General features: G+C 35.4%; 1 protein-coding gene across 4 annotated transcripts in view; it reads left to right on the top strand.

The window, feature by feature from the left end:
* LOC118181427 (uncharacterized) overlaps positions 1–17941 on the top strand; it is an 83629-nt gene that overhangs the window by 46561 nt on the left and 19127 nt on the right. For all 4 annotated transcript variants that reach the window (XM_085808750.1, XM_085808752.1, XM_085808751.1 and 1 more), the window contains 3 exons: positions 10868–11102; positions 12113–12193; positions 15324–15371. In XM_085808750.1, the coding sequence (XP_085664876.1) occupies positions 10868–11102; positions 12113–12193; positions 15324–15371 (364 nt within the window). The remainder of the gene's footprint in view (positions 1–10867; positions 11103–12112; positions 12194–15323; positions 15372–17941) is intronic.

Raw genomic sequence — 17941 nt, 5'->3', positions numbered from 1 at the left:
TGCAATATATGTACTGTAACCGTGTTATGTTATAGGAAGTCAGTACTTAGATACTTGGTTTAAGTCTTCTTATGTACTATCTTATACTATGTATATCGAATGTGTGTATAGTTGCACTATATATACTGCTCTTACACTATGCAGTTATGCTCAAACATGTCGGCACTTATAATTTCAGTGTAAGTCTTCTACTATCTGTTATAATCTAAAGTATTACTGAGTCTATCCATATTAATTTGTTAATAACTGTGGCATGTATCACCATGGAAAGGCCATTGATAATGTGTATAATCTATGTGCAGTAACCACGTTATGGGATAGCTATGCATAATAGCATAACGGTTTAGTAACGTCTGAGCATTGTATATTATTCTCAGTAATAATTCCACGGAAATATACACAAAGACACGATGGTATTTTCCTAGAACTTTTTGGATTCTCCACTTCTACTTTTACTATGACTATGGACTCATTTAGTGATTCAAACACGAAGGCATTTTATTGTCTAAAGTAATCCCCCCCCCACGAATAATCGTAGCATTCCTATGCAAGGTTACTAGGCAACAATAACCTAGCCTGTCCTTGAAACTCTTCAGTGACAACGAATAAATTTACATCTGTCGGTCCTACCCTGAGATTCTTCCACCGAACAGGCATCATTCCGCATGGATTTCTAGAACGGAAGCCTGCTTCGTAGCGTACAGTCGTTATCATACTAGTATTGCTGCACTTAACCGAAGAAGAGACGCAGTACTTCACAGATAACCTATTATGTGAAATTAAGGCATTTTAAAGGGAATTCTTTTAGTTTTAAACATTTATTTAAAGTTTCATGTAACATGTTAACATGTAAGGATAATAAGCATTATAGCAGAAACAGCATATATGTGAACGATTAATTTGACTAAATGTAGTTGTTGATTATCCCTTCCAGTTTTAAACTGAGCTCAGTGCGTATTTATTCTGCTCAAAGCAAGCCAGATCGTTCTCGAATACTATTTCGCGATCATTCTAGACGATTTTAGCATGGTGACGTATGCGGCAGATCATTCACCGCAGTATTACTGCTGCTTGTGTTTATTGTGAGAATTTTCGAAATTTTTGGAAGCTTCTACGATTTTTACACCTTTGTATTTTTTAAATTTAAAAATATATTGTGAACTACCGGAATAGCCTTGCGAACAACCGGTAGGTCAATATCGACAGGTTTGCGACCGCAGACTCAGACATTCATAATGAAAACAACTCAAAATAGTTTAGTTGAATAGAAATCATGGAAGTTTATAAGGCAATATTATGCTCTATATTAAGTATAGAGCAATAACAGCATAACAGATAACCATTTCAAACTAAACCAAAACATTCTGATGAAACTGAGAATTAGTAATGTGTTGTAGAAACATTAGGTAATTTTTTGGAAGCAGGCAAGATAAAAAATGAGCAATCGCCTTTGCCGGGAATCGAACCACGGACCTCTGGAATAACGGCCCAGCGTGCAGAACCACTATACCACGAAGGCACGCTAGGAAGGCGGGAGAAATACCTTATAGTGTAAACATGTTCAATAGTGATAAAATTGATAAAAAGCACAATATACAGTATAACATTTCTCAGGGAGTATTTTATGATAGTGTAACATGCAAAAAATGAAGTGTGCACAAATAATATAAACAATTCAAAATTACAAGTACTAAAAGAAAACTTTCTGCGTTGTGTAGTTTGCAAGGCTAAGCCCAGTATATTAAATTCTATGGTCCAGCAACAAACATTAATTAAAATTAAAACAGAGCAAATAAGTAAGAAAACGATCTAACGTTTATTTTGGTGACATAATTGTATAAAGTTACATTTGGTTAGGTGGTGGCTGGTCATCTACATTAACTGAAGAACAAATAAGAAAATAAAACACACCTTTATAATTAACTAACATAACCATGAGCAGAGGGTCCTGCTCTTTTAATTTGCAGTATACACTGTATGAACTTTCAAGCAACTGAAAATAGTAAAAATAAGAAAAATTAATATAACAGCAAACTCATCTTTCAATACTGAAAAGCGTTATTCATGAAGGATAACACACAAAACAGGTTTACACCGGAAGTGAATATTTTGTTTAACAATTAGTTTTAGGTAACATAACCAATTTATTGAAAACAGGCCAACTGCAGTAGATGTTTTTCACGGGAGGGATACACCAGGAGATTTTTTCCCACACGAATGAAGAAGCCGTAACGCACTATTCTGCAAAAGGAATAAACAAAATTAAATTTAGTGGTAGAGGTCGTGAGGCACGGCTGTCCCCCCTGGACGGCTCGTCCACCAAAAATCATCGGCAGGAACCATTTCGGCTACGAATGCGAGACAGGCGAGAAGGTAGAGGTCAGTAGCAACACATCGAATTTCCAAACTGCCGCAACTCTCTCAAGCTCTTCACTGTTCCTCCTCGTCTCCGAAGCTCCCGACCCACGCTGCAGAAGATTTTTCTTCAATGGCAATGCCTTTGAATTTGGGGATGAGGGATGATGGAAAAGTCTCCTAATTGTGGCAACCCAAGCAGAACGAAGCAGGAAATCTTCAAGTGAAAGGTCTTCCATGCCGGCTACCACAAGTCGCGCACATCGCAGTTCTGCAGTTCACTCATCAAGGCCAATTGCGAGAGGTCAAATACCCCTTTACAGAAAGGATGACGAAAAAACTAGCCTTGTTTCGGGGTCCCGATCTGACACATGGAAAGGCATAACGGTCATAATTTTCACTCCCGCAGAACATTTCTCTGCTGGAGATCTCTGAGCAAAGGGGGTGCAGAATATGCTAATCAGCACATATGGTGAAGCACTTGGAAAAGGAATTCGGGGCACAGCCAGACCAAGATAAGGAAATTCTGAGAACCAGCATTCCAAGTGGACAGTTTTTGGTTGGAAAAATTACTGAACTAGTAAGAAGAGCCTTCAACAAAATTAAACAAATTTAGTACTGTAAATTAAAACCAATATTTGACAATTAAGTTCAATTAAATACACACATGATAAAACTGTTTTTTCAGAAGAAATAAAGATGAGTAATTATTTTCAAGATTGAGTTTCTTGTACAATTGATTAACCTTTCCACCAGTCAGAAAATATGAATTCAAGAAAATTTTAATAGAAAGAAGGGGTAAAAGTTAAATTACCTTAAAATTAACATTAACACACCAAAATGTGCAGCAACAAAACTTTTTAGTTAATAAAGTTAAAAGTTAAATAACCTTAAGGGTCAAAACAAACTTTACAAAACCAAGTAAAAACTTTAAGTCCCTAAACTCAAAGTTAAACAACTTCACATTAAGAAAACTTTTAAAGCAACCAAACTTAAATTTAAAGTTACCAAACGTTTACAGCTTACAAAACTTACAACTACACTGGTGTGCAAAAATTAAGGACGAGACGATTTTTTCAATATAACATTGTACAAAAGCTTTCCAAATCAACACATTTAATACCGTAAGATCCCCAATACGTAAGGACATGAGTAATGTAAGCAACATTTACTAAAAGAGAAATCAGAGGGATAAAAAGAAGCTTTATTGAAAAAGTAGCATGGAGCGCAATGCGACTGAAGGCCGAAACATCCCTGTGATGGGTGTCCAGCAAGAAACATCCGGTCTTTAATAGGGGATATGATCTCCCCTGACTGCTAGGCAGGTTTCACAGCGTCTGCCCATGCTGAGAATGAGGGTGTCAATGAGTTGTTGAGGCATTGCTGCCCATTCGTCTTGCAGCGCCAATCGAAGCTCCGGAATCGTTACTGGTGGTAAGGTACGAGCTGCCAAGCGTCTGTCTAGAAAATCCCATACATGCTCGATGGGATTGAGATCCGGAGATCGTGCCGGCCAATCCATACGTTCAATATCCTCACTCTCTAAGAGCTGTTCGGCAGCTACTGTGCGATGACATGGTGCATTGTCGTCCATGAAAAGGAACTGCGGACCCATAGCGCCTCTAAAAAGACGCACATATGGAAGATGAATCTCGTTACAATAACGGGTCCCGTTGACTCAACCTGCGTCGAAGATGTGAAGGTCTGTACGACTACCAAGCATGATGCCTCCCCAAACGAGAACACCGCCACCTCCATACCTGTCCCTTTCAATGATGTTCGAGGGATGATTGCGGCTTCCCCGCTCTCTCCAGATGAGTATGCGATGAGAATCGCTACTCAGACTGAATCTGCTCTCATCTGTAAAGAGTACTCGTCCCCATTCATTGTCTCTCCAATTCCGGTGTTCCCGGCACCACAGAGAACGCCTTCTCCTATGGGCAGGTGTTAGAGGTACACACCGTACAGGGCGTCGTGCAAACAGACCACCACCGTGTAGTCTTCTGGCCACGGTAAAACGCGATATCGGTCGTCCAGTCGCCTGTGTCGTGTGTCTAGCGATTTCTCCCGCTGTCTGCCGCCTGTTTCTTCTGGCGTGTAAGGCAATATACCGGTCATCTGCGGGTGTGGTTCCTCGTGGACGACCACTACTAAACCCCCGGATAGCTGTTCCTGTACTTTGAAATTGTCTCCAAAGTCGTGAAACGATACTGAGAGCAATTCCGAACTCTGCAGCCACACTTGTCACACTGCGGCCTTCCTCCAACTTCCCAATGATTCGACCTCGGGTAAAAGCATCCAGATGTCGTCTAACAGATTGATTATTCGCATTTCTCGCTGAGGCAGCAACTCGGTGTGATTTTAACTGCTATACGGCGTGCAATCTCTTTGCCAGAAATACTGATCTTACACCGACAACATGCTTTATACTACTCAGACACTCCCCCATTACGTCTAGCTGCATATCTGAGCATGTGCTACCGTACATCACCTTACTTAATCTCCTGATTGGTCTTTCTGTCCGCTCTGCCTCTTCGTTCAGCTGATATGCTAATTTTTCGACTTCGTCCTTAATTTTTGCACACCAGTGTATTACATTAACCAAATCCAAAGCAAATTAATAACTTCAATTACTGACCAACTGAATTAAGAAGCAAATAACTTAAAGCTTGAAAGTAATCAAAAATTAATACATAACAATTATGGTAACGTTAAAGCCACCCTTTTCAGCTCCGTTTTACCAGAATGTTCAAGGAGGCTTTTATGGTTAAGGCCCGATGATCGAAGACATCAAAGCAAATATTCGACATATTCTCTAAGCTCCATTAGGTTGATATGAATGGCGGGAACTAGAGGCATTGCTCGAATGAATCAGAGGTTGAAGTTGTATGTACAGGCAGGTAAATCAGGTAGTAGCACTGGGAAAGTTTACATGAATATTGGGATGAAAGTAGCTCACGCAGATATCTTATATAAGGCTTCAGTGTAACATGATCTTTCAAAACTCTAAAGGTTTAATTATTGTCCATAAATAGCTGCCCAAATCAACATAGAAATCAGTCTGCTTGCTCCAGAATTGGAACCAAGTGAACGTGATTGTATTCTTCTATCGAATACATCCACATAAGCACTTACAACAATGGCAAAAAGAGTAAACAGTGATCTGTCGGATCAAATTACATACTTCCACTGATATATTAATGAAATTATTTGGACAGTGTTAAAGTTACCGGTATTAAGCGAAGTGTCTTGTATTGGAACGTCACCGAAGAAAATAAATTAAAAGAAGATGAAACCAACGAAAAGATGCCGCTAATGGTGATACAGAGTTACTAAAAGTGCAGCATACCGTACAAATTAAAACATTAATACCGTAGGAATTAGACAATATCAGAGTACAGAAAATATTTACAAATATATGGAGTAGTAAAGAAATATGGAACATACTAATGGAGTTAATTAGCTTCACTGCAAGGAGTATTTGGGTTTAATACAGATTAAATATAAAGACAATAAGAGACAATGTTATGAAACTTAAATAAGTGGAGTGAAAAAGAAAACAGAGTCGAAGAGCAGTTTAGTGAATGCAGATAACTGGCTCATTGAAAAATTTTACATTACATTTATCAATGCCAACAGACACATTATTATGTCTGAATGAAGAAAATTATTATTGATGAGGTAACGTTCAGTTTTAAATGAGTGCTTAGTTTTGCCCCATTAGAAACTCCTGAATGTCTGAGTAAGCAGGCAGTTATCCAGGCTGATGAAGCATAGCATAGCAAATGAAATTACAGCTACTGAAGGCTAAATTTCGATCCTTTATGTACCTTCATATGTTGGCACTTTAGGGGTCTAATCAGCGGTTTAAGGCTTTGATTACAATCAGTAATTTACACATTGCCACGATTCTGTAGATTGATTGTGTGATTTTCTTAACAAACTAGCCACAATTAAAAATAATAATCCTTATTTCCACGAGTCACTTTTATCTTTGTTTGCTCTTTTTTTTTTTTTTTTTTTTTTTTTTTTTGTGTGTGTGTGTGTGTGTGTGTGTGTGTTTTGTTTTCGTGTGCATTTTTAGCTATTATTGTCCTATTTCAATTTCCGTTTGATGTAATACAATATCTTTCTTACGGATGGCTTTCATTTCAAATGCCTTTTTGCTCTTCATTCACATGAGTTTTGTAGGTTTACGCATTAGATGCATTTAATGTTAATGAGTTTTACTCATTTTCAGTTTTTGAAAATAGTTTGAGCTTAAGCATTGTTATTACAAGAAATAACAAAAGTTTCCTTGCTTTTACTGATAGCATACACAACTGATAGGATAGGTCTTACCTTACCGCTAACAAATAGTACATTACTCTGTAACTGGCTGTGATTTTCTCTTCACTGCAACCTTTTTATGTGTGTATGTTTATTATAGATTCCATGTTAGCGAATCCAACTTTCTTTTCACTGTCACTAGCCAATTTCAAGGGAATCAGGAAAACGTAAGAAATTATTCAAAGATAAAATATTACGTAAACTTTACTGTTTATTCATCACTGACCATAAAAAAAAATGGATATACTGAAAGTTAAGCCACCATAGCTACCTGCTTTCTACCTAAATTGAATTTATGAAAAGCTGTACCTTTATTTTATTGTCTTCTTTTCTTTTGCCGGCTCAAACTTCAGTCCTATGAAAATGGATACGCAAGTCAGGGAGCCGTATTGTAGGTTCCTTTCCTACCATAACTTCCTGTCATATTGGTAACTATGATAACATTTGCTCCAGTCTCATCTAAAGCAGATCGCAACTTTTCAAAAAATAATTCAAATTACAGTGAAGGGAAAGCAATTTGAGTGTAATATTATGAACTAAAATTCTTTAGAGTAAAAGCAGTTTCTCCACATATTCCTCACAGACCTCTGATTTCTCATATCCTTAAAAACGGTTGCAAACTCTTTGAAAGGTATTTTTTACTCTTTTCGTATTGTCTCTAAAAGTATATTTTAGTAATACTTTGTTAATATGATGCATATAATTTTTATCCAATTTATGCACATTACTTATACAAAATTTCTGATAAGCTAACTGACTGTAAATTAAACTTACTGTAAAAATACAGGGAATACACTGGCAAAAAAAATATTCATATATCGAGAAAGGAAAAATTTTAAATACATTGAGAATTTATTTATATATATATTTTCAAGAAACATATTTTCTTCTAATTATATAAATATTAATTAAATTATTTATAAATGTATCTGAAAATGAACGATTTATTCATTCATTAACTTCTATGAAAGTTCAAGAAATTTAGTTATTAAATGTATATTATGTAATGATTAAAATTTAATTATAAGCATAAGTATTATTGATAGATAGCTAGATTTATCAAATAGATATAGCTTGATTTATATTTTTTTTATTCGTACTGTAAAATAGTCTGTTAATAGGTTATGAAAAGCATGAAGCATGAAATGCTACGCGTACTTATGACAATTTAGAATATGTATTGTTGAATAATAATGACAAAATTTTGAAAATCATAAAATAATTATTTCCATCCAGTTGTAATTCTTAAGAATATTAATATTCTTTTTTTGCTCTCTCCGCCTCCGTCAGGTCCCATAGAAATCAGAAATCAGCAGTAATATTTTTAACATATTTAACTATCAAAGTTTTGTTTTGTTTTGTTTTGTTTTGTTTTTTAAAGAGAGACTGATTAGTGTAAATATGATTTTTGGCCTTTCTGAAGTGTCGTACAAAAATAAAAGGGGGGACTTCAAAAAAGCTAAAAATCATCTCATATTTGAGAAAATATTTCAGAAAGAGACTTTTTAAACAGAAAAGAAATAATGCGCCATTTTGATATTAACCATAGCTTAAAACTTTGATTTTAATTTTTCTAATAGTTCTGCACATAAAAATTTCTCTCTAACGGCATTAACGAAAACTTGTGAAAACATTTCATTCAAATTAAAACTCTTCTGAGCACACTAAATATAGTATAATTTAATTTCGTTTAGAATGAAATACTGTTTTAAAAAGCAATTTTTCAAATAGTTAGGACGCTGAGATATTGTAGAAAAAGAAAATATATACATTTATACTTATATTTATGACTTAATCGCTGAATATTTATCGCCGAACGTGGGAAAACCCTGGGCTTAATGACAAACCACCGAATGTTTTGATCAAGGAGGTTGGAGTAAAAGCCTCTCCCGTATGTCCTGTGTAATGAAAAGGAACCATATCATGAAACGTCATGGTGTGACGTCATGACTCATCATGGCCGCTGTCAGCCATAAGAGAAATGTATATATGGTAAAACTTAGAAAAATCAATGAAAGTTTTAATATTATTTTTTGCAAATTATGCGTACAGACACCTTTTTGAGCCTAGGTACGTTGATATTTGCTCTTAAAAATCAGTGCAATTTTATTTATCAATATGATTCTTAGTTTTATCCGTAAGCCACACGACGGCCATGATAAGACGTGACGTCACGTTTTTGACATTCCCTTGGCTTCACTTTCGTGACGTCATGCTTACTCTATCTATTCTCACGTCCTCAGTTTTGATAAGCAAGATTTGTGTGTCACCACTTCAAACCAGTTGAACAGGACAAACCGTTCAAAGTCTGTCCTTTTATTTCTTCCTTCGTGCGTTATACATGCGGATACTTGGTGTTACGCAACACATCAAATTTTCTTACCTAAGATGCTTTATGGGGCAATAAGGTTCCTAACAGCGATGCAGACAAAATGCCTAGGACCACTGGGATTCTGCACGTGCTCTGTGTGGCCATCCTAGACTGCAGATTTTCATAAAGTCATAAGCTCACAAGGGGGTTCAACAGTCTCACAATACGACAATCTGTTGTCCCGATAGATTACAATCTTGGGCGTTCAAGTCCCGAGAATGCTTGTAAAAGTTCCTTCTTTTTACACAATTATTTATGGGGCAATAATACGACTTTCAGCAGAAAAACAACCAGTAAACGAATGAAAAATCGTTATTTCAATCTGCCTTTTTATACAGCTTAGAGGCGTCATTACTATTTCTTGTGATGTGAGCATGACAAGAAATACTAATTTTTTATCAGTATGTTCTACCTTTCATTCCGCAAGCGGCCTAGCGGTAAAATCACTAAACACTGGTAATTCCGACCTGGGTTCGATTCCAGACGAAAGGGCATCTTCGTGGTTTTCCCCATCTGTAACGTATATACGAGCCAGTTTGCTTTACAAAATTCTCCACGAAAGCATTCTTCCTCATAGGCAGATAGCCCTAGTGTGCTTTGTCGCAATCTATTAAACCAAACCAGTCTAACTTTCATGCAATCTTAGGGTCGTTGCTAACGTTTTTGATGGTTTAGAGCAGTGTATTAATCAAAACAAGCCACTAAATATTAATCGGTGAACGAGTAGTTATACTAGTTTACTATGCTGCTTTACTTCTCAGTTGGATTACCTTATTTAGCTTATTCAGATTAAAATAATAATGCTTAGTTTCAAATAATAAACCTCATAAGAAGACTTAAAAATTTAATCAAGCGTTTTGTCCAGTTTTGTGAGCTTTGTTTGGTACCATGAATAATAAAATTCACTCTGCGCTGAAGCTTTGTTTTCAGTTACTTCTTAGACTACATCAACATATCTTTCATTTCTTCTTATTCATTTTCGTTACTGCTGAGGAAAAAACATTAATTTCGTCACCCAATTTGAACGCTTACCGCGTATTAACAAGAAAATCAACTTGTTTAGTAGTAACTTTTATGAAATGATTTTAGAAGTTTATTTCAATTTTTACTTTGCTACAACTTTGTGACTTAATAACACTATTTTGCTGCAGAACCTAGAATAGCAATTTTAATCGAATATAAAGAAATTGCGCCTTGTAAATGAGACCTAGCATGGATTTTTCAACTTTATCTGATTTACTTTTATTTCATTTCCTTTTCATACGTGCATGGATATTTATGCGAACTATCAAGAATTTTGCTTCGAGCTCGTAACAGCTTCCAATCAATAAATCAATAAAAGTACCATCAGATCTGTTTGATCAGTTTCCTGAATTAATTATAACTCTTTTACCATAAGAAATTGGTAACAACAAATGTAATGAAAAAGTATGTGTGTACTTATAATGTATTTTTCTTCCTCTTTTCTACGTTCCTTCGTGGTGTACTGCAGAGCACATGAGGGCTATCTGCCTAAACTTCATTTGAAGCCATATTTAAACTTCAGGTAAAATGAATTCGTTGCACATAATGCACATTTAAAAGGTAAAAACATGTTAACTTTTTAAAATTGCTCCAAAAAAGAGAAAGCATCTAAATCCTTAAGATTAGGCCTAAGATATTTTATAATTTCGGTTTATATATTTGAATAGATTTTATTGCCTTTGTACGCACTTGGGTGAGAACTTGAAGTTATTTAATGTAATAATTAAAATAAACTTTGGTTTAAATTTGTTACTTTTCACAAAGAAATTTGCACTTTTTAACATACAGGAAGATAGAGTACGAATGGGCATGGAGCGCATATCCTCCGCTCCGAGGTTAAGTTTTTCAACCCAAGATGTCTTCAATCTGAGGAATCACAAACTATCGCAGCTATCAAGCTCCTCGCCAGGAATTTACAGCTCACAGAAGAAAGGATTGGATTCTATGAATCAGCAGGTCAGTCTCAGATCGGAGACATCGACGCCAAGAAGTATTCTAATCAAGTCAAATGAAGCAAGTCCAGGTTTGACTTTTGGGTTGATATATAAACATTTTGAGGAAACTTTAAATTAATAAAGATTTAAGTTGGCGGATCAATAAGTTGTCTCTAATAATTATTTATTAAATTATCAGAATCTAATGAAGTTTTATGGACAACGTTCTGTAAAAAGACTTCAGACCATATAATGAAATTTAAGACTTTCGTGATTCTGGAAAAATTTATTTTTAAAACTTAAAAATGCTATAAAATGAATATCTTCATATGTTTAAAATATTTTCGTAACTGGAAATATATGCATGTCATTAACGATTGTCAAAATAAAGACAACATAACAACTTTTATGGAAACTGTTTATTTCACTTTAAACTATAAACGCTTTAAATCTAATGAGGATATTACTCATGAAATGCATTTTGTCTTTTATTTTCTCATAGGACTGGAAACGATACTTGTATGTCTTTTTTAGATTCAATGACCATTTATGACGGAAAAAATTTTCTGTGTGGAAGCCAAACGGTTCCTGTTTCGAATTCCATATTGCTCGATAAGATTGTTAAAAAACAGCTTTAACAACTGAGACATGGAAAACCTAATTCGTCCTTCTGAATATTTACTTTATTGCTATTAAATAGTGTTGTTTAGTAGTCATAAGGCGACGTCATATGCTCTCCAGCATCCCATTTTCATTTCCGGCGGAACTCGTGGAAACATGCAAAGAGCAGTTCGAGTGCACTGAACACTTCCGCGTTTATAATGTTTCGTAGAATATTTTTAAAATATCCGTGTTCACGTTGTTTCTTAGAAAACCGGTACGCTTTTTCTAGACACTTTATATGCAGTGTTCAAAGATAAATTCTTTATAATTAACGAACAATTAATTATCAGGGAAACAAACGTTTGTTACAAACATTTTATTATCCGGAAAATTTCGAACTAAAAATGAAACGCTGATAGAACTTTAAAAATTCTGTTTAATTCGTAAAGTATTAACATAATGTATACTGTTTTACCTGCTATTCGTGTTGCTTTAGAACCAAGTCAAGAGGAGGAAAAAGAAGAAAAAAAGCTTTACTCGATTCGGTTCGAGCTCCAGTTCACAGCATTTGTTTTTTGTAAGTATATATTACAATAATTATTCTATTATTTTTTATTATTTGTTAATCAAAGATGTAGATAGAAATGACCCTATTTTATGGCCTTTATAATGAAATCTTTGTGGCAGTTAGAGAGAGAGAAATTTTTAATAATTTTATTCACTTTTACTTTTTTGGGTTAAAATTACAATCTAATTAATTTTTTAACCCTTCATCTATTCATTTCGCTTTCATAAAGTGTTTAGATTTCTAAGATGCAATAAATCATGAAATTTTTATGAAAAGATGTTCAATATTAAAAAATTTGAATTTAACAAACATTCTCAATTCGTAAAAAGCAAATTTAAAGTTAATTAAATTTTATGTCTCTTGCTTGCTCAACAGCTTTATCATATCATATTCTCCACGGATGCAATGTTGTCTTTTGTGAATGCTGAATCTGGACAAGGAGAATTCTCCTCAACACTAGTGTTTGTCTCCTTAATCCATTCAGACACTTATGCACGACTCATACACTTTTCACGATACTGAATTCTCATCCGAGAATGAAAACTGCTAAATTCAGTCTTTTGCTTGATAAAAATCTCACAAAACTTTATCGCTACTGTGCGGTACACTAATGCAAAGGCACCGTCATCTTTGCTTGCTCATGTTCTTACGCTTGCCGTAGGTGTGCTAATGTCACTGACCACCTCTTCGTAGCTCAAAATTGCTTTCTCATATACCAGATCAATCAATGGCACAGTTCGTACAAGCGATTTTTAATAGAATTTCTATAGTATCCTACTGAGCAGCCTAGTATTATAATTGTAATAAGCGTTATTTTTCACTGTGTAAAAACCGAGTACTGTCAAAAGGCTTAAAATCTTATTATGTCAGAAACATTTTTATACTCTGCAATCAGCTCAAAAAACATTGATTTCTAAGACCAATAATATATCACTGAATTTTACTGACACTTCTTTATTGTCCATTAATATTATCAGCAAACTTCATTGATAGCTTAATGGCGAATTAATGTAAAAACATTTTTCTTTTGTTTGCGCAAATGGACACTTTTTTAACCTGTATTCCAACGGGTTGTTCATGCATAAGTTTTATTACTTTGTAAGTATATAGGTATATAATGTCAAAAAACGCTACGGCGAATTGTAAATTTTAGTATAATGACTTTGCAGATTGAAACGAGAAATGCAACAGTCATTCTGTAATGATGTTGATAGCACTATGATTTTAGTTTAGAGATGGAGAGAAAATTCAAGTTAGTGTTCATAACCGTTGGCGGCCGTAGTATCAAAATTAGTAAGTGTTGCGATGTTCTCTTTAAAAGGCAATATGATGAAACACCTCTTGACGAGTAATTTGTTTTAAAAGTATTGGGTTTGTGCATTTGAAATGGCCGACATGGTCACATGTTCAAAACCTTAACGAAAGAGGATTCCTACTTAGCCAAAGGATTTACCTTAGTGTTCAGACATTTCAGTCATAGGTTCTACCAAACTATGAATCCCATCAGCACATAATCCTCGAAACTGTGACCTTGAGAATTCTTTGATCGCCTCAGATATCGCTGTGATTTTGAAATCTTTGACTGGAAAGAAAAGTGCACGGTGAAGGTGATAATTTGTTAGCGACAGATCTAATAAATACGTAGGTGAGGAACAGTTTCATAACTCACCTCGTGTAACATAACCTGAGTTATTTCGGGACACATGGTAATAAGTGTCATCATGCACACAAAGACAGCATGTCTTTTCATGAGTGCTGGCTGCTTCATATGAAATTAATAATTCATTAAGTATTTTCTGTGCAATAACGGCCGAATTTATGTTTCTACCTTGTCTAACCTTTTCCCGGGGGCTGGGACATATATGTCCCGCACGTTCACTACTTTAAATGTGTCTCAAGAAATTTCAGTAAACTATGGAGATTTAAAATTTACTCCTTAATATGGATTAGGAAGTGCAATACCCTGTCGATTAGTTTTTCTGTTCCTTTCAGTTAAAATAAGTGACTAAATGGCCAAAATACATTCGAAATTGGACCCTATAGTCCACGGGAAAAGGCTAAGGCTGACGTGGCGAAAGAAGCTAGCTACGTTCCAGAACTACACAAGCAAGTGCACTTGTTCAGGATAGAGAGGTAGCTTTAGGAATAGATGTAGTAATATTTTCTATAGAATTTTTATTTTTATGCGCGATTCAGCAGTTATTTTTGTTCTAAAATTCTTGTATTTATATGTATGGCTTTAAAAATGACAAATACGACTTGCAAAATCTCTTAAGTACATAACTAGATTATTTAATTTAGGCAAAGCATACGAAAGCTAATATTTACGCTTCATTTTACAACCGAAAACATCCAAGGAAGGAAATCCGAGGACCATAACCTTCTTCTCTACTACCAACATTTCAAGAAGACTGCCATATCAGTAATTTGAAGACCCCAGCTCCTTAATGGCCTTGAAACACATGTCCGTGACACACAGTTTTCAAGTTTTTTAAGGACCCCAGTTTTCAAGGCTTTCAACCCATTCTTAAGGGCATGCGTTTCCATTAACAAATCCAAGATGGCAAATCTCCAATGTGCAAAATGTTCTTTTCTCTTATTATTCTAATGTATCGAAGTGTGATATGCAAATGCGTAGGTGTACATGTATGATGTATATTAATAGATGTACATGTATGGTCATTGGAATAGGTATGTATAACAAGTGACTTTGTTATGTGACCATCTTGTGCATATTCCCATGCTTGCAATTCAAACAAACGAAAGCTTTGTTGATAATCATCACAAAGCCTAAAAAGTACCGAACTAGAAATTAGGTTGATTACACAGACCTAGCTCCATTTTACTTTGCATTTGATTACGGTTGTTAAGGTTTTGTCTTTAATAACTGAAAATCTTTCTACGAGGATCTAGAAGTAATTAACATCATAAGCGTTTTTTACTCTAGGAAGTCTTGCCAGCACACATAAGCTCAAGGAAAATTCATGTAGAAATTCAAGTTGAAAATTCATGTAGAAATTTAGATTTTGCATTTGGATTTTGCAATGAGTGTCTTCATAAATGTGCAAAAAGTTGAATATCAAATATATGTTATATATATGCATTTTTTTCTGATGTCTGATATTTATTATTATTTCAGTATGCTTTACATTTGTGGTTGTAATTCCAATATCCATGGTTGCTATTGGTAAGTATGAGTTGACTTATCTGAGTAGTTATTTAATGTTAATTTTTCGATTATCAAACAAGTATAAACATGATTAAAGAGACTTTTGTCTTAAATTTAAAATATTTTAGCACAGCTGTGAATAATGAGCCGTTAATATAGATAGATACATGATATATACAAAAGTATATAATGATAAACTTTGCTCTATATTGGCTGTCTAAAGGAAACGTATGAATATGAACGAATAATAATAAAAACACAAAATTGAGATTCGTTATCATAAAGGCCTCACACAGAAAAGAAGAATCCCCGTAAAACGCTTTTCTCATAAACACATTTTAAAGTAATTAAACACATTTTAAACCGATGACTCCATGTCTTATTCCGTTTAACAATATTGCATACAGCGCCCATTTCTCCTCTGGTAGTGAGTTTTTGAACTTTTTTTTTTCAGCGGAAAATAAATTCTTATAACCTCTTTTACATGATTTCCAAGTTTGATTACATTTGGTCCAGTAGTTTCCCTTTTATGACCATTTCAAAGTGGAACTTAAATTATAACCACCCTGTTTCTACTTATACATATATACTTATGTACTTACATACTTTATACATATTTATATATATATATGTGTGTGTGTAATATTGTGGCAGTCGGGCACATCAATGACGAAACTTGACATCAGAATTCCGGACATTGCTGTGACTGAGTGTAAGTAAGACACAAACAACACAGAAGAATTTAACTTTTTAGTTCCATATCTTTATTCAATGCAAATGGCAGATCATTCAAGATTACATATGCGATAGTAATTTAGACTGAATACGATTAACTTTAAATTTCCTGCGTCATACTATTCAAACAAAGAAAGACAGAGCGGCAGCAAAAATGTGTTACAGGCGGCAGGCGGAGAAAAACAATCTGACGGAAACTTTGATACTTTGTTATTTCTGATATGCCTCCTTCAGCAGGAAATATATCCCGCTATTACAGGCACCTCAAACAACCCCGGGTAGGGAAGATATAACATACAGTGCTTCGCAGGAATACCTTGACAAGGGACTGCAGGAAAATTGTGTAAATGTGGCCCAGGCCAGTGTAAATGAAAATGCCATTCTTTGAAACTTCAAAATTGGCTGAAAGAAGTTAAGATTATTTATGGGGAATTCTGATAAATATGGGTTGCATAGGGCCTTAAATTGATGTCAATTTCTAGGAGCTCGTACTTAAAATTGTCTGAATAATTTACTTCCGCGTTGGTGATGGCTTTCTTGAAAAAATTATTATTTAATTTATTGATGAATAACACCAGACTTTGGAGTTTAAGGTCTCTGAGTAGCTGTTCATTGCGAAAGAACCAGGGGGTTCCTGTGATTTTTCGTAAGTAGTTGTTTTGGAAAACCTGCAATTTATTTAATACGGAGGTGGGAACAGAGCACCATGCAGGGGAGGCATATGTAAGGATAGGTCTTAATACTGATGTGCAAATGTGCTTCTTGGGAGCAAGATCCAGTGGTGAGGAGGCGTCAAGAAAGTTTCGGAGCTTCCTAGAGACTCCTATGGCTTTCCCGATGGTCATGGAAATATGAGGATTCCATGTAAGCGAGCCGTTAAAACGAACTCCCAAGTACGTAGCCTCTCTGACTTTGGGTACTGTTTCATTAAAGAGGGTCAGATCTGCATCAATGTTTTTTCTTCTGTGCCGTCCTATCAGTAATAATTTCAATTTTGTGGCATTAATGGACGTCATCCGTTTGCGACACCATTCCTCCATCTCGTGGGCGTGGTTCTGTATTCTGATCATGGCATGTCGTGGATTAAGTGAACTAGAAAGAATGGCGATGTCGTCCGCGTAGCGGGCGGTGATGCAGTTTGTATTTTGAAACATAGGGAAGTCCTTAACATATATAAGATAGAGAATAGGCCCATGGATGCTTTCCTGGAGTACGCGGGCTTTAATTAATGTGTTTTCAGAATAAACATCGCCCTGCCTGACATAAAAGGATCGGTCACTTAGAAAGGAGTGAAGAATCAAAATCGTTTCCCTGGGGAGATCGAGGGAAGCAAGCCTGTAGATAAGTCCCTTATGCCAGACGCGGTCAAAGGCTTTTGCCACGTCCAGCATAAGGAAAGCAGTTGTCTGGTGCTTATGAATAGCTGCGAATAAACATTCAGCGATTCTGACAAGCCACATGGTGGTAGACAACCCTTTATGGAAACCAAACTACTGTATTGGAAGCGCGTTTAGGGCTGGCTGCAGTCTTCTGCAGATAATCTTTTCTAGGATCTTTCCCAGTGCAGGAAGCAAGCTGATTAGGCGAAACCCATCCACTCTTGTATTATCTTTTTCGGGTTTGGAAATTAAGATGACAACCGCTTGTTTCCATTCAGCTGGGAAATAGCACAGGTACAGGCAGGCGTTGTAAATGCTACAGAGTTTGTTAATGAAATTATCAGGCAGATGTTTAATCATTGAATTAGAGATTTTGTCCTTCCCAGGTGCTCTTCTGTTATGAAGTTTAGCTACAATAGAGCTAACTTCTGTGGGAGAGGTAAAAACAGGCAGTTTTTTTACACTGGGCTGGTT

This window comes from Stegodyphus dumicola, chromosome X2 (assembly GCF_044657685.1).
Source record: "Stegodyphus dumicola isolate Sdum_Otavi_A_Nest chromosome X2, ASM4465768v1".
Lineage (NCBI taxonomy): Eukaryota > Metazoa > Arthropoda > Arachnida > Araneae > Eresidae > Stegodyphus > Stegodyphus dumicola.
This window is presented reverse-complemented; position numbering and strand designations above follow the sequence as displayed.